Here is a 22,356-nt window from a genome sequence, read left to right on the forward strand (position 1 = left end):
CCAGATAAGTCAGGGAGTGCTGTAAACAGAAAGTTAAAGCTGACAGCAAATAAAGAGACAAACCTACACAAAATAATTCGAAGAGGTTAAAAAAATATGAGACAAGAAACAAATGGGACCTAATTAAACTTAAAAGCTTTGCACAGCAAAGGAAACCGTAAACAAAGTGAAAAGACAACCTACAGAATGGGGGAAAGTATTTATAAATGATACTACTGACAAGGGATTAATTTCCAAAATATACAAACAGCTCATACAGCTTAATAACAAAAAACCAAACAACCCAATAAAAAAATGGGCAGAAAACCTAAATAGACATTACTCCAAAGAAGACGTACAAATGGCCAACAAACACATGAAAAGATGTTCAACATCGCTAATTATTAGAGAAATGCAAATCAAAACCTCACTGTAATGAGGTACCACCTTACACAGGTCAGAATGGCCATCGTTAAAAAGTCTACAAATAATAAATGCTGGAGAGGGTGTGGAGAAAATGGAACCCTCCTACGTGTTGGTGGGAATGTAAATTGGTGCAGCCACTATGGAGAACAGTATGGAGCTTCCTTAAAAAACTAAAAACAGAGCTACCATATGATCCAGTAATCCCATTCCTGGGTGTATATCCAGAGAAAACCATAATTCGTAAAGATGCATGCACCCCAATGCTCATAGCAGCACTATTGACAATAGCCAAGACATGGAAGCAACCTAGATGTCCATCACCAGATGAATGGATAAAGAAGATGTGGTACATATATATATATAATGGAATATTACTTAGCCATAAAAAAGATGAAATAATGCCATTTGCAGCAACACAGATGGACCTAGAGATTATCATACTAAATGAAGTAAGACAAAGACAAATATATGATATCGCTTATATGTGGAATCTAAAAAAATGATACAAATGAACTTATTTACAAAACAGAAACAGACTCAGACATAGAAAACAAACATGGTTACCAAAGGGCATAGCAGAGGAGGGGAGAGGGATAAATTAGGAGTTTGGGATTAACCATACACAATACTATATATAAAATAGATAAACAGCAAAGACCTACTGTATAGCACAGGGAACTATATTCAATATCTTGCGAGAACCTATAATGGAAAAGAATCTGAAAAGTAATATATATATATATTCTGAATATATATATATATATATATATATATATATATATTCTGAATATATATTCCTGGATCACTTTGCTGTACACCTGAAACTAATACACATTGTAAATTAACTATACTTCAATTTTAAAAATGATTTTAAAATGTGGGTGTATGTGGCCATTTAGTATTGAGGCAAAACCCCTATTTATACTGGTGAGGGGCAAGCTGGTAGCCCCAGACCTTGACTCTACAGTGTAAGGGCAAAAGAAAATAACCTGCTCCATAAAAGAAGTTAGCAAGGAAAATTGTGCCTCCACTTGATGCTGAGTACTTGAAATCACAAGCTGGCTCTTGTGAGTGTGTAGCTGGAATCCGCACCACAAAACCACACACATACATTAATGCAGTCTTGGGTTAGTAGTTTGTAACGCCTGCTGAGGCAATGACAGGGCAGTCGAAAGCAAATCCACTCCTCTCCTTCAGTCTAGGTCTCAGGATTCTCCAGTATAACGTTTCAGGGAGCTTGAGCTCAGAGGAGAAAATGCACAAAGAACACAGAAATAAAGCATCATGTGCATTTTCCAAGAGAAACAACAGACAGCAGAATCAGACCTGCAATGTTTGCAGAATGTCAGCTAACAAAGTTTAGTGAACTTAAAAGTAATGAGACAAGATTGAAAACATGAGCAGGATAAGGAACGATGAAGAATGCCTGCACCAATTTGAAAAAGAATCAAATAGAATTTCTAAAAATGCAGATCACAAGAATTTAGATGGAAAACTCAGTGAATGAATTAAATAGTTGATTAGACATAGCTGAAGGGAAAATTGGTAAAGTGGAAGGTACATTTGAAATATACCCCAGAGGGACTTCCCTGGTGGTCCAGTGGTTAAGACTTTGCCTTCCAATGCAGGAGGTGCAGGTTCGATCCCTGGTCAGGGAGTTAAGATCCCACATGCCTTGTGGCCATAAAACCAAAACATAAAACAGAAGCAATACTGTAACAAATTCAATAAAGATTTTTAAAATGGTCCACATCAAAAAAATCTTAAAAAAAAAAAAAGAAATCTACCCCAGAGACACAAAGGAATGGAAAGTGTGAGAGAGGTTTAGAGACACAGAAGGTAGAGGGATGTTTGAACACGTCCTGTGGGAATTCCTAAGGCCAGAGACCACAGGTGGAGGTCACGGGAGGTGGTGTCTTAATGCAGCTCAGTTCTTGAGGGGCCGAATCTGGGGGGCAGAGCCCAGCGGCACAAGACCCAGACCCAGATGGCAGCTGCGAGGGTGGAGGGAAGGGGGCATGCCTGGGTGACAAGGAGGGCATTGTGCCCTGGACAGGCCACCGGCACCGGCAGCCGTCGGGGTTCAGTGTTGCCCGCACGGAGCAGCTGCACGCCTTGCTGTGTTGTGGCCCTAACTCCCGGATCGTCCTCCAGGCTCAGCATCGCCTGTGAGGGTTGATCATTTGTTTGGCAAAGTTGCTGTAGGAAACAGAGAGCCTACGTCTGATCTCTGGACCTGAGAGAGCCGGCAGGACCTGGTGCCCCGCCTGGGGCTCATAGTCAGAGGGGCCTCGGTGGCCGCAGCGGGTCAGTGCCACCCAGCGTGGTCTGTCCTCCCTCAGGCTGGAGTGCAGATGGAGCATGAGGGCGAGAGGGCGGACACACGCCCCCTTCCCTCCTTTCTCCGGGCGAAGGGGTCCGGGCATCGGGCTGCGGCCTGGCTCTGTGGGTGTCCCCACACCCTGGGTCTGCAGAACGCCGCTCACCCATGAGCAGGTGTCACCGTCCCTGCCTTCCTTTCCTGCATGTCTGGCGTGGGACAGGGGGCACTGAGAGGGGACTGCTGATGCGGATTTACTGGGGGAACCCCCTGGGTCGGACACCTCGGGGAGAAGGAGCCTTTTCCGGCCCGTCCCTCCTCCAGGACGGTGATTCGGGGAAAGTTCTGTCCTCCTGAGAACAGTATCTTCCTGATGGTGCAAGTGGACGGTGTTCACGTTTAACTTTTCACAGCTATGATGTTTAATCATTTAAACGGCAAGCCATCATTTCTTCACCGTTTGTTTAAACGGAAAGGCTCTACGAAACTGGGTTGTCAGGGTCCAGGCGGGTCGGCCACCCGCCTGGGGCTACAGTGCGTCTGCGGAGGGCATCCCGGGGCCCCCGGGAGGGCAGAGCGGAGCTGAGGCTGCCTGTGGAGACAGCCGCCGTCCTCTCCAGTACAAGGAGCACGTTCGTGCTACAGTTGAACGTAAGAGCTCCTAGGAGCTGGGTTGGTCCAGTCGTTTGCAGGCATATTCCATGCAGGGCCCGTTTTGCATTTCCTTTTGTCCATGTAAGTGATGATTTTGAGGATGACATCGCCCGCCTCTCCCCACGACAGGTAGGAAGGGGCTCCTACTCTGACCCTCACTTTCCCCCAGGGCAGCTCTGTTGAGGCTGTGCTGAGCCTCCTGCCTGGACCGCCCCCCCCCCCCCATATCCAGCCCAGAAGCCCCTCCCTCCCACCTCTGTGGGCCTCTGGACCGGACGGCCCTGACCCCGCGACCGAGCCTGCTTGCCTCTCGCAGAGTTTGGTTGTGTCTGTCAAGCAACAAAGGCAAGTTACAAAGTTGAGTTCACAGTAAGATTCCTTTTTGTTTAAAAAACTGGCATAGCTCTAAAAATGGTCTGGTATGTGAGGACTTAAACGCCAATGTGGTTATTTTTTCTGGGTAGTGGGATTATGGGCAGTATTTTTGTTCTTTTGTTGGTAGGTTTTTTTTTTTACATAAAATTAGAAGTTAGTAAAATAACCACTTTCTAGAGCACAGTGAGGAAGGAGCTAGCTCATTACCACGCTTATCGATTTGGGTGACATTACAGAATCTCTAATCCCGTCATTCTCGCCAAGAATTTTCCCGAATGAAAGGCTGTTCCCCGCGGGTGGGCGCGAACTTCCGGTTTGGAATCAGAAGGAGCATGTGGGTCGTGACTTGAGAGGGTCTCTCTGTTCCTTCCGAGAGATGCAAATTGCTCAGAAAATAGAGCTTTGTGTGGTGGCGTCCGCGGTCTTCGGGTCTTGTCTCCGGGAGGGAGAAGTTGTTTGGGGTTAGGGCGTGACAGCATAAGAGGGGCTCTGTGGCTTGGGAAGAAAGACGTCGTTTTCTCAGATGTTCTTGATGAAAACCAAGTTGTTGACTAGAAAACACCAACTTTGAGATTATGAGACTGTACAAATAGCATCATCTCTCCTTATGTTTCTTTTCTCTCTAATTTCTCAAGTTAAAGCTTAAAAAATAAGTCTTTTTGACATAAATGCAGGTCTCAGGCCCAGACGTTCCACACCACCCTTCGCCCCAACAGTCCCGGGGAGCTCCAGGCAGGGACCCTTCCCCCCGGTCCCGGGGAGCTCCAGGCGGGGACCCTTCCCCCCGGTCCCGGGGAGCTGTCTGGTCCAGGGTGGGCCTTCAGTTCAGAGCATCCCCCCGACATTGGGCTCCAGTCCTCACTGAGCCCCTGAATCTCAGGATGTGGGGCTTCTCACAGGGCTTCCCAGATGCCCAGCTGACCGCCGTGCCCAGGCCCAGGTAAGGCTGGGACCCTGCAGGGAGAGACCCTGGGCCTGCCCTGTCCACCCTCCCTGAGTAGACAGTCAGTCCCCGTGGAGCTGTGGGCCGGGCAGTTTGGGTGTCGGGATGCTGTGGTTAATGGGTTCCTCTGGGGTCCCCAGAAGCTCCCCAGGCTGCTGCCCCCCTCACGCCCCCAGGCTTCTCCCTGACACCCTCCTTCCCTTGGGGCCTTTCTGAAGGTTCTGGAGTCCGGGGGTTTCAGTTACCTTAAGAAGCGTGGCCGGGCCTTAAAAGGACAGTCCTGGTGTGAGTTGTTGGTGAGGACACGTGATTCCTCTTGGGGGGGGAGGGGAGGGGCCGCACGTGGGAGTCCCGTGTGGGGTGCACCCCATGTGAGCAGATGGGGAAACTGAGTCTGGAAGAAGTGAGGAACCCGCCAAGGCCACGTGGCCGTCCACCCTGGGCTGCAGGTCACCCATGAGGGCCGGGCTCTGGCACAGACATCTGGCTGGGGTCCTGTGCTTCTGGAAGAGCGTGTTGCTGGCCCTGTCGGCGGGCGCCCTGGGTGCCCTTGTGCCCTGTGATCCAGCCTTGTCCTGCGGGCCAAGACTGGCCCAGGTGGGGTCCAGGCGGGAGGCTTCTTCCCCAGCATTTGGAGGAAAACTGTGATCTGACCTCCAGGCCTCCTTGCCCGGGAGGGTCAGCTGCCTCCCTCCGGCCCCCGGTCACATCTGCATGAAGCTGGGGGGCAGGCCCTCGTTTCTCCATCCGTCCTTCGCGTGGACGGAGCGGCTTTCTCTCCTGGGAGCCGCCTCTCCCTGTGTTCAGGCCGTGCCCCACGACTTAGGGGGAGGCTTCAGCACCAGAGGCTGAGCACCCGGCCTCCCAGTGAGATGCAGTAGCTTATTGGAAGCCTCAGAGACAAGCTCTCAGGTGCCGAGGGACGCGCTGCTTTAAAATCGCCATTTAGAGGAAGTGAGGGAGAAACCAAGCAGGGTTTCTCCTGCTTCTGGGAGCCATGGGCGGTTCGCGCCTGGGGTGCGGGCCCTCCCAGTGCTGGGGTCCCGCGAGCACTGGCCCGTGCGGGGTGCAGGCTGCACGAGTCCCCTCCCTTCCCGGCTCTTCTGTGGACATCTGAATACAGCATTCGGTTTCATGAATTTTAATCCAGGTTTTAGTGAGTGGTTTAACCACCTGCACGTTTATTAGCCGAGCGCAGGGCTGTTCAGAGCCGGCCGGCACCCTGTTCGGAGAAAGGGCCCCGCCTGCCTGGCTTCCAGCTCTCTCTGGGCCTCGGCGTGGGCCCCGGGTCCCCGCTTCTGGGCGCCTGGGCTCCGCCAGGGCTGCCCTGTGGTGCATCCGGGTCTTGCGGGGAGGCTTCCCGCTGTCCCCGTGGCCCCCGCGCTCCCCTCCCCCAGATGCTGGGAAACGGATGCTGGCGTTTGCAACATAGGACACAGCACATAGCACGAAACGGGGAGAACCTCGCGTCTGGCCCCGGCGGGGGCAGGGCAGCACCAGCCGGGCTCTGGGGGGGCCGGGGAAGGACTCTGCGGTCCTGCGGGGGGTGTCCTGCCGGGACCTCTCGGCTGCACATCTGGGCTCGCGGAGCAGGAGGCCAACAGCTTCCCCTGTCGGAGGCTTTTTCTCTTTTCCCAATTCTGTGAAACTGCATTTAAACTTCTCCCTGTAATTAGCGAGGAAAGCGCTCTGGCCGGCCTCAGAGGCCACGTCTTAATCCCCTTGTCAGATAGTGGTAGTTAAGGCCATCCAGTCCTTTGGGCGGCATTTTCCCTTTATCTGGACACGCCTGCAGCCGTGCAGGGCATGAATCCTGCCTCTGCTGCTGCTGACCTGTGCGCAGAGATGCCCAGGCAAAGGCGCCAGCCAGGGGTGCTCCGGCTGTGCAGCCCCTCTGAGTCCCCCAGAAAGGAGAGTCTGTCTTGCAGGCACGTGGGGGGATCTCACCCCACTTCCCACCATCCACAGCTTCCTTTTCTTTTGGAAATATGCTTCCAACTCTGCCCCTGTGAAGAGACACTGCAGGCTTTCCCGTCGACCAAGAAGGGGGTGGCCTGGCCGCGTGCGGGCACCAGGGGGCATGCCTGTCCCACCCCCAGGATGCCTGCCTTGCTCCCTCACGCCCCTGTGGGCCCTGCTGATGCCAGCCCCGACCTGAGAGATGCCACGACTGGGCTGAGGAGGCCTTTGTGCAGAGACCCCTGGGCTTCTGGTGGGGACAGCCGGGCCGCCTGCCTGTCCCTGTTCGTGGACGACAAACATATTCCTTGTACGTTGGGCGTCAGGTACTTGTCTTTTACTTTGCAACATAAATTTAAAAGTTCTCAGTGGATTAGTATCCTGAACTTGAAAAGAATGTGAAAAGATGGTCATTTGACAGAAAATGAGCCAAAGACATTTCAACACAAAACGAAACAAAAGTGCTCACACACACGCTTGACAGACATTCAGCCTCACCAATAATTTAAACTTGTCAAATGAAAGCAGTAGTTTTGGTCACCAGCTTAGCAGAGTTTGTAAACATTGATGGAGACCTTCCTGGAGGGTCCGTGGTCCCAGAGCCCAGGATGGAGGATGCCCTCCCACCAAGCAAGCCACCTCAGGGACTGTCCTGAGGACACCAGGGCTAGGGACGCTCCCGGTGGTGGACGTGGGGGAGGACTTGCTGTCCGCGTGTTGGAAGGTGTGAGTCCTGCGGCTGTGGTCACTCACACCTCAGGTGCTGTTTGGCCTTTACTTACTTGGGAAGTGGTCCATGGCCTCATGTTAAGGAAGAAGCCGACTGTATATCAGGTTGAATAATGTAACCCCACTTTTATTTAAAAACATGTGTCTTTATTTTTCTTCTATATCCATATATCTTTAGAGAAAAAATAACTTAAGCATGATATACCCTAGAATGTTAATTCTGTTATTCAGTTGCTGAAATCTTTATGTATTTTTAAAATTTTTGGTTTTTGAAAAATAGCTTCACTGAGATACAATTCACATACCATATAATTTACCCATTTAAAATGTACAGTTCTGTGGTTTTTATTATATTCAGAGTTGTGTGGCCATCACCACAATCAATTTTAGAACCTTTTCATCTCCCTAAAGAGAAACCCGTTCCCTTTACCTGCTCCCCAGCCCCTGGCAACCAGGGATCCACTTTGTCTCCACAGACGAGCCTGTTCTGGTCATTTCACGTAGAGGGAACGGCACCCTGTGTGGCCTCTTGTGTTGGCTTCTCTCGTTGAGCATCAGCGTGAGAGCTGAAGGCGTCAGTGGGTCAGGGGCCCCGTTCGGTGTGTCCGTCCTCTGTTGATGGGCGCTTGGGTTGTTTCTGCTGTAACCTTGCACGTACCAGTTTTTGTGTGGATGTGTTTTCATTGCTCCAGGACATACCCCTGGGGGTGGGCTGTTGGGCTATAATGGTTACTCCGGGTTTACCGTTTTGGAAAAGTGATGGCCCCATTTTACATTCCTACAAGCAGTTCAATTTCTCCACATCCTCACCGGGGGGAGTGCCATCTGGGTGCAGCACCGCCTGTCCTGGGGCTCCTGTGCCTCCAGGGGCCGGGGGTGAGATTTGTGTCCCCCACGTGTAACCGGCTGGCGTCACGGCTCTGTGTCAGGAGGTGGCAGGTGTGGGACTGGAGGTGCTACCCTGTGACCCACCCCTAATGAGGGCCCTCTGAGTGGGGCCTGGGCAGTGTGTTTTCTAGAAACCTCTCCAGGTGATCCTGATTTGCAGCTGAGAGTGGGGACAGTCCCCCGAGATAAAGCCGGGATGGGGACCAGGCCGTGGGCAGGGGCACTGGAGTCAGGACTCGCGTGTGTGGCCGTCTCGGGGGCAGCCCTGGAAACACCTGTCGTACGCGTGCGCCTTCTAGCGAGGCCTCGGCAGCAGCTCTGACCCCTGTGGGACGTGCCTTCGGGGCTCTGGCCCCCAGGACATGGCGGGGGGAGAGCAGCTGCCTTCTCTGCACACCTGGACCTCAGGCCAGCATGGTACCCCTTCCTGCTCTGGACCTGAGCTGGTCAGTAAAACAAGCAAAACCTGTTAGGTGCTTCTGACGGCAGCACCACAGGTGGGCTCGTCCCCCTCCGAGCGGAGGCTCTGATGCAGCTCCTGCGTACAGGTCCTTCCATGTCTGTCACCTGCCCTCGCCTCCCTCCCCTCCCCTCCCCTCCCTCGGCCCAGCCGGGACCACCAGCTCCCAATTTCGTGTCCCCCACGTGAGGTCACAGGTGCACGCCTGAAGCAGGTGCTTGGAAGCCGGCACCCCTCAGGACTGACCCCCCAGGACGGATCCCCCCAGGACTGACCCCCCTCGGGACTGATCACCCCCGAGGACTGACCCCCCCCCCAGGACTGATCCCCCCCAGGACTGATCTTGCCCCCAGGATGGATCCCCCCTCAGGACTGATCACCCCCCAGGACTGACCCCCAAGGACTGACACCCCAGGACTGACCCCCCCCTCAGGACTGATCACCCCCCAGGACTGACCCCCCAGGACTGATTCCCCACAGGACTGATCACCCCCCAGGACTGACCCCCAAGGACTGTCACCCCAGGACTGACCCCCCCCCTCAGGACTGATCACCCCCCAGGACTGACCCCCTCCTCAGGACTGATCACCCCCCAGGACTGACCCCCCAGGACTGATTCCCCACAGGACTGATCACCCCCCAGGACTGACCCCCAAGGACTGACACCCCAGGACTGACCCCCCCCCTCAGGACTGATCACCCCCCAGGACTGACCCCCCCCTCAGGACTGATCACCCCCCAGGACTGACCCCCCCCTCAGGACTGATCACCCCCCAGGACTGACCCCCCAGGACTGATCCCCCCAGGACTGATCACCCCCCAGGACTGATCCCCCCCACAGGACGGATCCCCCCTCAGGACTGATCACCCCCCAGGACTGATCACCCCCCAGGACTGACCCCCCCCACAGGACGGATCCCCCCTCAGGACTGATTCCCCCCAGGACGGATCCTCGCCCCAGGACGGGTCCCCCCAGGACTGGTTGCCCCCAGGACAGGGGACACGGCCTCATAGAATCTAACGGTGCCCCTCTGTCTGTGTCCAGCCCCTTCTACGGAGAGGACTTCTACTGCGAGATTCCGCGGAGTTTCCGTCACCTGTCCTTTTACATTTTCGATAGAGACGTTTTCCGGAGGGATTCCATCATAGGTAGGTACTGACCGACCAGGTGTTTTCTTCATTTTCTCCGCCTCTTCTGAACGGGGCTTATTCTGGCAGAATTGGGGCGTCTCCCGGGCACCCCGTCTGAGCCGGTGAGCCACGCCAGCATCTCACCTCCCTTGCTGGCCGTCCCGGAGCTGCCCTGTCACTGTGTTCTGGGGTGACACCCCACGAGCTCACGCGGGGACACGGGGACACGCGGCAAAGGCAAACCATCCTTCAAGGCGAGAGTGGCGTCCCCCCAAACGACTCCCGAAGGCTTCTCCAACCATCCCACCACCCCAGGCCTTGCCCATCCGTGAACCCAGCACCCGTGTATGGGGGACTGGGATGGTATCGGGGTGCTCAGAGGTATTGGGGTGCCCTCAAGGTATTGGGGGTGCACTCAAAAGCATTAGGGGCTCTCAGAGGCACTGGGATACTGTCAGAGGTACTGGGGGTCTCAGAGGTATTGAGAGTCCCAGAGGCACCCACCAGCGTCCTGGAGAGAGTGAGGCCCACCTTGGATGTGGAGCAGCCCAGAGCTGCCCGTTTGGTGGGTGCACCTCTGTCCCAGGAAAACCCTATCCGTTCCCCGTGGCACCAGAATTAGACCCGAGCTGCCCCATGTGGGCTCAGTTGTGGCCATGGGACCCCAGCTGATCGTCACTGGCCTGGCTGTTCCTGGCAGGAGGCGTCTCGGTGCTTTGCTCCTGGACAGAGCAGTTGAATCTGGCAGGCCCCTGACTCTGCAGTCTCCCGCCCGCTCCTGGGGCGTCTGACCAGCTCCACTCACTGCCCATACGTGACTGGTCAGGGGTGCTTGCGCCCAGGCCTGCAGCCCTCAAAAAAAAGTCTGAAGGCAGCTCTGGAGCTGAGGTCCTTTGAAGAAGCATCTGGCAGCGTTTCCAGCACGTGGATCAGAGCTTCCCACGCTCGTCAAAATGCAGATGCTGGTTATTGGGTCCGGGGCAGGGCCCAGAGTCTGCATTTTCAGCAAATAGCATTCTGGGAAACTGCTGTGTTTTACGTAGACATCACCAGAGTTTGTTCAGGAAGTACATGGCCTAGATGACACAGCAACTCAGATCATTCACACTTGACTTCATTTAAGATGGAGCTGTGATAGGACCACTCAGCAGAGCTTTAACTCTGAAGCGAGAAGGATTTTCGCGTTTGCGGGGCCACTTCTGTGCTGCTCGTCCTGCAGGCCTGCTCCCTTTGCCCTCAGGATGGCGCCCGAACCCTTAGCTTGTCATCAAGCTCTGGTGATTCCTCCTCCAGCCCAGACATAGGCTCTGGCCCTCCCGGCCCCTCTCCCGGTGCCTCGCAGCCTGACGCCCACCTCAGGCCCTTCTCCGACGCCCACGTGGCTGCCGCTGTCGGCCCGAGACCCTGGTCAGCTGGAGGCTGCGCCTCGGTGTGTGTTATTCTCACCGTCGCCTGTGGCAGCATTTCTTTTGTGTCCACTGGACCGCACCTCCTGTGGCCTGGGGCTCTCGGAGCAGGGCCCGGGGGTGTCTCCGTCTAGCGCCTGCTGGGTGCACCAAGGTTTGTTCAAGGAGGAAAGGAGAGGAGCAGAGCGGTGGGTTGGAAGTTTACATGTTCCTGGATGGAGCTCACCTGGGCGACAGGTGAGACCCACAGGGAGATGCAGCGCTGGCTGGGTCGTTGGCTCAGGTTATACCAGAATGAAGAGGAATGTGACTGATCCTTGGAGGCACATGGGAGCTTTTTTGAGTGATAATCCTAAGGAAAAAGGAATTTTAAAATATCTTTGCACATCTTAATCACAGAACCTGATCTGTGATTAAGATGTGCAAAGATATTTTAAAATATAGTTGGTTTTGGGGTTATTTCCCCTTATAAAAATCAAATAAGATGTTTATCAATCATTCTGTTTAAGGCACCCGCTATTTTTAAAGAGAACCAGCAAAATCATGGTTTAGCAATTCCTGGTGGCTTTAAAATTGGGACGTGTCAGGGTGCAACCAGATTTAGATGTTTTCAACATCGTTCTCACAGCCGTAAAAATAAGAGGCTGTCTGGATCTCCAGGGATAATTTGAAGTTATGACTAGCAATTATGTTGTTACCAGGATGAGAAACCAAGTTCTAGGGTATAAATTTGTGTCACGGAAACGAGCATAGATAGTGTCACCGGCTTCTCACATCTGCCATGTGTTCTCCCGGTGCAGCCGCGCGCGGGCCCCCCCGCGGGCCGAGTCCAGGGGTGGGGTGTCCCAGGGAGGGTGTGGAGATGCAGTGCGGTGTGGTCGAGGCGGTGCTGGGTCAGGGCCACCGGCTCCACTGCCGGGGCGGGGCGTGGGCCGGTGGGGCTCTGGGGGCCCGGAGCCAGGCCTCCCCCTCTGCCCAACTCCGGCTGTGGCCCTGCTCATCCCACCATCTCCCCGCTTTGTCCCTCCAGCCCCGCTGGCAGGGGCGTCCTGCAGTTTCTCTATTAAAGGGTGGGGGGTGTGAAGTGAGACCTTGATCCTTTTGTTTATAGGCCAGGGTTATCCAGGTATAATTTGCACACTGTGCCCACTGCGGGGAAGTGCCACTGTTTACCCGCTCGTCATTCGACGGAGGTGGGGCTGTGTCCTGCTTTTAGTGGTTGTGAACAAAGCGGCCGTACACATTCTTGCCTAGGTCTCTGTGTTGGCAGATATTTTTATTTCTCTTAGAAAATACCTAACAGTGAGATTGCTGGGGCGTACTGTAGGTTTTAAAGGACAGCAGAATTTGCCATCCCCAATAGGCCACTGTGGCATAGCGATTTGTTTGAGCTGAAGGCAGTTGGGAAGAAGCAGACACAAGGAAATCTCTCTACCCTAAAAGCAGAACATAAATTCGTCCAAATCCGAGACGACCCTAGACCCTTGTCAGCCCAGAGGCTATGCCAAGGAACCCACACAACGAGCCTTCCGGACCATTGGCTCCCACATACATTTACCTTCCTTGAAACTCAGAGTCCTTTCCTTGGTCTTGTCACTTCTCTGAAAATTGGTGGTGGTTGTTTTAGGTTAAGATGCTACGAGTTCCAGCCACCTCCTTGAGATACTCATCACCAAGCTTCCCCCATGTATATCTGAGATATGTTAATAAACTTCTGTTTGTTTTTCTCTTCTTAATCTTTCTTTTGTTACAGAGCCCCAGATAACCTAAAAGAGTAGAAGGAAAAAGATTTTTCCTCCCCTGCAGTGTATGTTTACCTTTATTAGAAACTGACAAACTGCTTTCCTGAGTGCACCATTTTGAATTCTCTCCGGCACTTGTATCATCAACTTTTATTTTTGATTCATTTTTGCCCTTCTAATATGTGTGTAGTATCTTATTGTAGCTTTTACTGCTTTTTCATGATGAAGAATGATGTTGGGCATCTTTTCATGTGTTTATTTACCATCTGTATCTCTTCTTTGGTAAATCATTCAAATCTTTTGCCCTTTTAATTGGATTTTCTTATTGAGTTTTTAAAGTTTTTAAAATATATTCTGGATACAAGTCCTTTATCAGATGTATGTTTTGCAAATATTTTCTTCTAGCTTGTGGCTTGTCTTTTCATTTTCTTATGAGTGTCTTTTGCAGAGCAGAAGTTTTTAATTTTGATGAAGTCCAATTCATCAAACATTTTTTTCTTTTATAGTTTGTATTTTTGATGTCATGTCTAAGAAATCTTTGCCTACCACAGGGTTGTGAAGATTTTCTTCTAGAAAGCTTTTGGTTTTAGCACTCATGTTGCGATCTATTTCAAGTGAATTTTACATATGACAGGCTTCGTTTTTCTCCTTACAGGTGTCCAGTTGAATTACCGTAGCACCTTTTGAAAGTCACTGACTTTATATGCATGGGTCTATTTATTATGGTCTATTTATGGCTTCTGTGTTCTGTTCCACCGACCTGTATCCCTTTCCTCACACCAACACCAAACTGTCTTAATTCCTGTATCTTCACAGCAAGTCTTAAATCAGTCATGTGAGCTCACCAACTTTATTCTTTTCCAAACTTGTTTTGCTATTCGAGGTCCTTTGAATTGTCATTTACATTTTCAGTCATCTTCTCAATTTCCAAAATGACTGAGATTACACTGATCTATAGATTAATTTGGGGAGAATTAGCATCTTAACAAAACTGAGTCTTCAGACCCTCCAGCATGGCATGTCTCTCCACGTACTTGGGTCTTTAATTTCTCTCATCAGGGTTTTGTGATGTGTTTTCAGCACACACACACACGTGTGTGTGTGTGTGTGTGTGTATACATATAATTTATCCCTATATTTTATGATTTTGATAGAGTAGACAAAGATTTCTGGGATAGTACACCAAAAGCTCAAGCCATAAAAGCATCATTTTGTGGATGTGCTATTGGTATCTTTTCAATTTCAGTTTCCATTGTCATTGCTTGTGTGCACAAATACAATTGATTTTATGTATTGACCTTTATTCTAAACACACCTACTCTGCCAGCTTTTCTTGTAGCTTTTCCTATAGATTCTGTGAATAAAGACTTATTTCTTCCCTTCAAGTCTACAGGCCCTTGTTTCTCTCTCTTGCCTCTGTGCACTTGCTGGACACCAGGGTGAACAGGAGCGATGAGAATGACATCTCTGCACCCTGCCAGGCCCGGGGGGCGGGGGGCATACGGCTGTCCCTCCTTAGTCGCCACCCTGCAGGTGTCACCCCTGGCTGCCCACCTTCCCGCACCCTCTGACCTACCGTACCTGGTTCCCCACGTCACATGCCGCCTCTTGAACTGCCTGATGTGCTTCTCTCTTCTGAACAGACCCTGGCAGGTACAGCACCCACCCATTACCAGAGGAAGTAACACACAGGGCTTTTAGTGGTGGAAAGACTGCCACACCACCTCTGTCCTCGTCAGAGGGTGAGGCCCAGGGGGCATAGTGACCTGATGTCACTCAGATCGACTGGGACAGCTGTGGATTGTGACACATCAGGCACGTTTAAGTGGGCGTTGTGGTCTGCAGGTCAGGTGCTCCCCAGGACAGCCTGTGGGAACACTACCTACCTCTCACGTGTAGAGAGTGCATGTTCATGTGTTCTTGATGTGGTCGGTCTCTAGAAGGACAGACTGGCAGCTGGTGACAGAGGTGACCCTGAGGTGGGACCTGTGTAGCAGGGGAGGGAGAAAGTTATTCTTGGCTGTATTTTATATCCTTTCTAATGTTTCAGACTTTGTTCTATGTTCTGGTATTACCCATTTAAAATTAAGTACTTCCAAAAATAAAGAATAATAATGATGTGTAAGCTGTAGGGGTCATATGAGCATTAAATATGTGTCTCCTCCCTGTTCCAATCAAAGCTCATGAAAACATTGCAGTTACTTAAAATTTCAGACTTCAAATGTAACCCTCCTATCCAGCTGAACTAATTGTGGAGTCTGCAAATTTCTTTATCCCTTTTTAGTGGAATATTATTGCCCAATTTAGTTCCAAGAAATGTTTGTTTCTTGTGGCTTTATTCCTGCAAGACTCAAAATTATATTCCCATCGGGGAAAGGGGTGGAGTTTTGCAGGAGCCAAGCAGAGAGAAAGCCAGGGGCTCTGCCTGGTGACAGGTGGTTAGAGGTGGTGGGACCCACGTCAGGACCTCGGCGGGATGCCCCCAAGACCAGGAGTGGTGGGAGGGGAGGGGCCTGGGATGGGCCGGGGTTAGGGTGGGGTTAGTCCTTGGGACTTGACGCTGGCTGGAGAGAGGCCTGTGTGACCTGTAGCTCCAGTTCTCTGAATCCCTGTGGGACACCCTCTTTCTGCAGCCTGTGTGCTCTGTGTTTTCTGCCCTCTGCCCCTGCCCTCCGCCTACGGACTCTGCATGCCGTGGCCTCCCTGCCCTGTGAGGCCTGCGGCTGGGCAGGGCTTGGCTGCAGATGGTTCTGCGCGGCCAGAGCTGAGCCAGCGAGGTCGATGTGGGCAGTGGTGTTGACCCTCGGAGCCAGTTGTGCTGCGTCCACCTCGCAAGTGGACAGAGGGCTGGCCTTTCCCAAGGCTGTGTGACGGTGGGAGGTGAGTGGAGGGCCGAGGTGAGCGTGCAGAGGTGCTGCGGGCACAGTGGGCAGGGAGACGGGGCTGCGGCAGGTGACGGTGGGAGGTAAACAGACCCGACCCCGCCGCGCTCAGCCCGCGGCACTCGGGCCGGCGTGTCCCTGCTTCGTTTCCAGCTTCCCGTCTGTGCCCGGTGGGTGCGCCTGTCGGGTCTGGAGACCAGGCGTGAAGACTGCAGGGCGAGACCCTTCTCTCACCCACCTGGGTTCCCCGGCTGGACCCCTACAAAACTAGGCAGAAGATGGGCTAACAAGAGAGAAGCAAGCATTTTCTAACGCCTTTCAAGCGCACGTCTCTGGAGGAACCTCGGCGTCGAGTAGCTGGGAGCTGGCGACACGTGGGCCCGCGGTGCATCTTAGCAAAGGGACGGCACGTCCAGAGGAGGCACAAGCCAGAGGAGAGAGGTGCAGCTGCTGGGGCACCGAGCGGTGGAAGGGACCGTGGAGGCCGCCGGGCGGGGTGTGCGCACGGGCCTTGGGCCGACGCCCCCTCCTCACGGCCGAGCCGCCCTCGCCTCTCGCTCTGAGACGCGCCGCGTGTACGTTGGGTGATGTCCTGAGCTCCCCCAGGAGCCAACTGCACAGCGTCCTTTCCCTGAAACCTACCGGCCAGCAGGTGGCTGGGCCCCAGCGAGGCCTCGTGTGAGCCTCTGGGCGCAGCACGGAGACGGCCCTGCGGGCCCCGGGGGAGGCCGAAGGGGAGGTGACGTCGCAAGAGGGCCTCGTGGGACGGGGGCGTTTGGGGAGAAGAAGCGGTAGGAGAAGCACGGAGGGCAGAGCCGCAGCGACGAGGCCCGAAGCCCATGGGCGGACGTCTGCCACGTCTGTGACCAGCGCGCCCCGCCTCGCCCCGGGGTTGCTGCAGGGCGACGCGAGGGGAGAGTGCGAGGGGCTGGCGGGCAGCGTGTGTGGGCAACCGCAGGACCAGCTGGGCGTCAGGCCCCGCCGTGAGGCCGCCGGGTGCTTCTACTCAGAAGCACAAGTCTGTGAAGAAACAGGAAACGGAGAGCAGTCCCTTCGCGGAGAGGACTCTGCGTCCTGGGTGAGGGCAGGGTGGGCCGGCCAGCTCGGGGCTCCGCAGTGGCCTGAAGAGCGTCCCAAGTAGCAGATGACGTAGGGGGAAACGGCGCCAGGGGCCCAAAGCGTCTCCTTTGGTAACTGGACCGCGCTCCCGAGTTAGGCGGTGCGTCCTGGGCTGTACACCAGGAACAACTGAACTTAGAAGGTGTTTACTTTCACGTTGTCCTTTATCGTTCCTGTTTCTGTATGTGATTTACAATGTATGTGTGTGTGTACACGTACAGTGTACGTGTGTGTGACTGTGTGTGTGTGTGTGTGTATTGCATGCATATACGTGTGTACGCAGGGATGCTCACGTGGGCCAGCGTCCGACTCCCCTACCCTGGTGGGCAGCGTGGTCCCCGTGCTCGAGGCCACGGGATGTGGGGACAGGAGGACAGCCCAGTGCCCGGTGCCCTCTGTCCCCCCAAGCTGTGGGGTGTGTGCTTGCTAGCTGCCACGTATGCCTTTGGAATAAATAAGGTGAATGAACAATGCATGACGGTGGTAGATGGATATTTAAATACTATAAATCTATGTCAGGTAATGTACATCACACACGTATATTTACGTGTGTATTTTCGTTGAAATTCTAGCTCCTAAGTACCAAGCCTATGTCAGGAATGTAAAACTATTGAGAGCAGACGTCGTTAAACTTTGGGACCCACAGAAGTTCCCTGGGGACCTCGTGAAAACGAAGATTCCAGGGCCCCACCCCAGAGATTGTTTTCTCACGCAGGGTGGGGCCGGGGAACTTGCATTTAGGAAACTCTCCAGCTGTTTTGATGCAGGTGGCCTGTGATTACACTGTGAGAGACACTGATTCATAGACCCAGGCGGGCGAGAACCCGGCTCACTCCACGGGCCCGACAGGAACACGTGTGCACACATGCTGCCTAAGCTAAATGTGCACACACACACACACGCATGTGCACACTCTGTGTGAGCCGACTGTGCACGCTGCCTGTGAGCTAGACGTGCACACACGTGAACTCTAAGCTACAGCTCGTACGGGCACACGCGCATGTCCAGGGACTCTGCAGCAGAGCCCTCCCAGCAGACGCCACCCTGCCTCCCTCTGCAGCTCGGGCATCGGGGCGGGGGGGGCCGTGACGGGGCTGCCTTGGGTGCCTGCTCCCTCCCCATCCCCCACGCCGCCCTCCGGCCCTGAGCCGTGCACCTGGCGGAGCCGCTCTCTGGCCTGTAGGATCTGCGCCGGGTGCCCCCATGTCCCGCAGCCTGGGTGACGGCGGAGAGGCTCCCGTCCACGCCCAGGCTGTGGACACCGTGGAAGTGACCTCGAGGCACCTCCGAGATGCAGCGTGGCATCTGTTGCCCTCACTGCGTCGTCTCTTTCCCGACGATCTGCTCTGGATTTCCCGTTTGGAGTGACTGGCAGTGGTGGCGACTGCTCCCAGCCCCACTGGGTGGGTGGGTTGGCGCCCTCGTGACTGGTCCCCTCTGCGTTGATCCTCCAGGGAAGGTGGCCATCCGGAAGGAAGACCTGCAGAAGTACCACAACCGGGACACGTGGTTCCAGCTGCAGCACGTGGACGCCGACTCCGAGGTGCAGGTGAGGCGTCGCGGGGCCCGCGGGACGTGGGGGCCTTGGCGGAGGGGCCCGACGGCGGTTAGAGACATAGACGCTGGACTCCGGTCTGCAGAGGGAGCGAGGCTTAGCAAGCTGTCCCCTGCGTATGTCCTCCTGGGCTCGTGCATTTGGTTTGTTCCGTTGGTTACTGAAGGTAAAGAGAGAATAGGTGAGAAAACGTAAGGCTGTGGGCCTTGCCCACTGGAGGTGCCCGCGTGCATTCCGGGCTCCCTGCCCTCAGCAAGGCGGGGCTGGAGCTGAAGGGAGTGCCCGGAGTGATGAAGTCCCCGTGGCCTGAGCGTCCCTGGGGCTCGCCCAGCACCCTGGCGATGTGTTAACTGGGAGTGACCCCTTGACCAGTGCAAGGTGCCCCCACCCTGGGACGGGGGGTTTCTCCCCCAGCTGGGCCACTCCCCATGCCCAGGGTCCAGGAGACGCCCGCCGGGGGGGCCGCCTGCATCTTCTCTTCTCTGGTGACCCCGGCCTGAGTTTCCGGTCAAGCCCGTCCCCGAGCCCGGGCCACGCCTGGAATGCCGGGGCCAGCGCCGAGCCGGGCCTGCTCTGAGCTCAGCAGGGTCAAACAGCAGGTGTCGCGGACAGAATCCCCAAGTGGGCACCTCGCGAGGCCTTCCCCGGGCTCCCGGCCCAGCGTCAGCGCGCCTCCCCGTGGACCTGGGGCCATGGCCGAGCTCGGAACTGCACACCGGCGGCTCAGGGTGTCCACCGCCGAGGCCCCTGGCGGCCACCGGGGCCGATGCTCAAACTTCGACAAAGAGGCAGCCAGTGGGACGCCTTGAGAAGCCTAGCCCAAGGGGCGTCGTAAGCGTGCTTCACGCTCAGTTAATTCCGACTGAGGGGCCCACACGTGCTGTGGAAATTGGGGGACCTGTGACTGCTCAGAACTAGTCACGGAGCCCCAAGGCCAGAAGGACAGCGGCCGCTGCTGCTCAGGTGACCAGGAAATCGCCTCCTTAGGAAGAAGTTTCCGGACCCCTGTGCGGTATGTGCTTTACACCTGGGCCCCGCCTGCCTCCGTCACCGTCGTGCTTGAGAGATTCCGCCTGTGGCCGCAGTGACCCCGCTGTTTAGTCCCCAGATTTAAGTTCTGTTTTGTTGGCAAGTGTAGCTTTTCCTTTTTCTTGCCTTTTCAAAAAAAACACAACTTTTAATTTTTAAATGGTTACAGAGTCACAGGAAGCCACAGGAAATACTGCACAGGGAGTAATGGTTAGCAAGCTGTGTGTTCTCCTGTTTACACTCAAAGACTGAAAATAGGAAGCAGGGTCATGTCCCTTCCGGGTCCCGCACAGTGACATCTGCATAACTGGTACAGGGTCCCCGACCCCATTCAGGTCTCACCAGCCCCGCGTGTGCCTGCATGTCCCCGTGGGTGCGTCTCACGCGTGTGGCTGTGTAACTACCACTGTCCAGATCCAGAGCCGCTGGGTCACCGCAGCCTTGGGAACATGACGCGTGTGTCCACCTGCAGCCTGAGGACGTCCGGGCCATTCCCTGCTGGTCCCCGTGACGTGGGTCCCGACCCACTGGTGATTCCACGGAAGCGGGACTGTGGGTGGTGGCGGCCACTGAGTTCCAGGCACCGAGCAAGTGCTCTCCGGAGGGGACCTGCCAGGTGCCACGGGCAGCAGCCTTTAAAGGGGCAGTTAACGCACCGTCCCTGCAGCCACGAAGGTCAGGGGACACATATGGTTTCTCCAACTATCTGCTCACGATTCACAAAGGCAGCAGAAAGGGAGTGTCACAAAGCCAGGGCCCACGAGAGACCAGCAAGTCACGGAACTAGGGGAAGAAGAGGAGTGAAAGAACGTCTGGCTTCCCTCTGGAGCTGATGTTTGTAAAGGTCTCTGGTCAATCACTTTATTAAAAAGAACCCGTCGCTTCTGCTCCTTCCCTGTCCCCGGCTGGGCACCTTCTGGATGAGGCAGTCGGCAGGGACGGCCCTACCCGTGGTCCCCGCTGGGCAGCAGTGGCCAGAATGCGTGCTCACGTCCGCGAGGGCCCCTCCCGACCCTCCAAGGACGCCGGCAGCCGCAAGCTCTGCGTTGAGCGGCTCCTGTGAGACTTGTTCTTGGAGCACATGTTCCGAAAAGGCAGAGGCAGGTGGGCTGCCCCAGCAGAGCCGCAGCCCCCCAGCCCGTGGCCTCTTCTTGCACCTTTAGCGACAGGGCAGTAACTGGCCTCATAGTGGGCGCCCTGGGAACGTCCTCTGTGCGTCTGCCGTCCTGTCTGAGGATTTCCCCAACAATCAGCGCCTGCAGCCATACACCTGCAAGGACCCGAGAGTCTTTCTCAGGCTCGGGAGTGTCAGAAGGAGAGGAGGGGGTGGCCCTCGCCTCCCCTCGAGGACGCGGCTGCTTCTCTTGGTCGCCCTCATGTCCCTGCCCCTTCCCGATGCTCTCGGCTCCGGCGGGGCTGCAGGTCCAGCACTCAGTCGCCGGCGCCCGGGTTTGCTCTGCGCTGACCTCCGCCCGGCCTCACAGGCCCTGTGCATAATGAGGACGGGGCAGCGATGGCTCCTGTGCTGCTGGGCCCCTGCCTGCGGCCACGGGCGCTGCAGACCAGAGACTGACACCTTCCTGAGAAAATTGCACAGGAGCCGCCAGTGCTTTTCTCTCTTAATTCATAAACTTTATTTTTCGAGCAGTTTTATCTTTGCAGAAGAGTTGAGGGGAGTGTATGAAGAACCCCATGTACTCCTCCCCCGACCATTGCTAGCGTCCTGGGTGCATTTGCTATGGCTGACGCCTTATATTCGCTGAAGCCCCCGGCTTACAGTGGGGTCCACCTTGGGCTCTGGGCCCCCCTGGCTGACAGGTGGGTGACGTCTCGGATCCCCTGTCGGAACCACTGCTGGTTTTCTGCAGCCAGGAGTGACGGCCCTGCTTTCATTTCTGTTTTTTCTTAGCGGGGCTAGAACTTTACCAATTTTATTGATCTTTTCAAAAAAACAGCTTTGGTTTGTTTATTTTCTGTATTGATTTCCAGGTTTCATTTTCATTGATTTCTGCTCTAATTTTTATTATTTCTTTTCTTCTGCTCACTTTGGATTTAATTTGCTCTTCTTTTTCTAGTTTCCTAAGGTTAGAAACTTACATTATTGATTTTTGCCTTTCGTCTTTTCCAATATATGCATTCACTGCTTTAAATTTCCCTCTAAGCATTGCTTTTGCTGCATTTCACAGATTTTGATGTTTTATTTCATTTTCACTTATGAAAAGAAATGAATTCAAAGTATTTTTCAGTTTCTCCTGAAACTTCTTCTTTGGCCTGCTTGTTATTTGGAAGTGTGTTCTTTAACCTCCACGTATTTTGGGATTTTCTAGCTATCTTTCTGTCACTGAGTTCTAGTTTAATTTCCACTGTGGTCTGAGAGCAGCTGTGATGTGATTTTTATTTTCCTAGACTTGCTGACGTGTTTAAGACCGGGTTGGTCTATCCCAGTGGATATTCCGTGAGGGTGGGTGATGCAGTTCAGTCCCAGCTGTTTTTTTAAACAACTTCTTATCATTATTCTCCTTAAATGAGACTGGGAAAGACCATGAAATCAGCATTTTCAATGCTCTGTCCTAAGGTTTCTCTTCTCATACACCAACATAAATGCGAGGACTCCGGCCAAGTCTCAGTACGTCCTGCCTGGGCTAATTGTTAACGAGCACGATTCAGCTGGACCCCCCCCCCGCTCCGGGGTTCCGGCCCCTATGGGAGGCATGGCCACCTCTGCCCTCAGCCTGGCAGGTGAGCCTGTGACCGCCTCC

At 54.3% G+C, this 22,356-nt stretch overlaps 1 protein-coding gene across 3 annotated transcripts in view; it reads left to right on the forward strand.

Moving 5' to 3' along the window:
- The window catches only part of RASA3 (RAS p21 protein activator 3), an 89,752-nt gene that overhangs the window by 37,860 nt on the left and 29,536 nt on the right, over positions 1 to 22,356 (forward strand). For all 3 annotated transcript variants that reach the window (XM_057532598.1, XM_057532599.1, XM_057532600.1), the window contains exons 3-4: positions 9,779 to 9,882; positions 18,468 to 18,562. In XM_057532598.1, the coding sequence (XP_057388581.1) occupies positions 9,779 to 9,882; positions 18,468 to 18,562 (199 nt within the window). The remainder of the gene's footprint in view (positions 1 to 9,778; positions 9,883 to 18,467; positions 18,563 to 22,356) is intronic.

The sequence above is a fragment of the Balaenoptera acutorostrata genome, chromosome 18 (assembly GCF_949987535.1).
Source record: "Balaenoptera acutorostrata chromosome 18, mBalAcu1.1, whole genome shotgun sequence".
NCBI lineage: Eukaryota > Metazoa > Chordata > Mammalia > Artiodactyla > Balaenopteridae > Balaenoptera > Balaenoptera acutorostrata.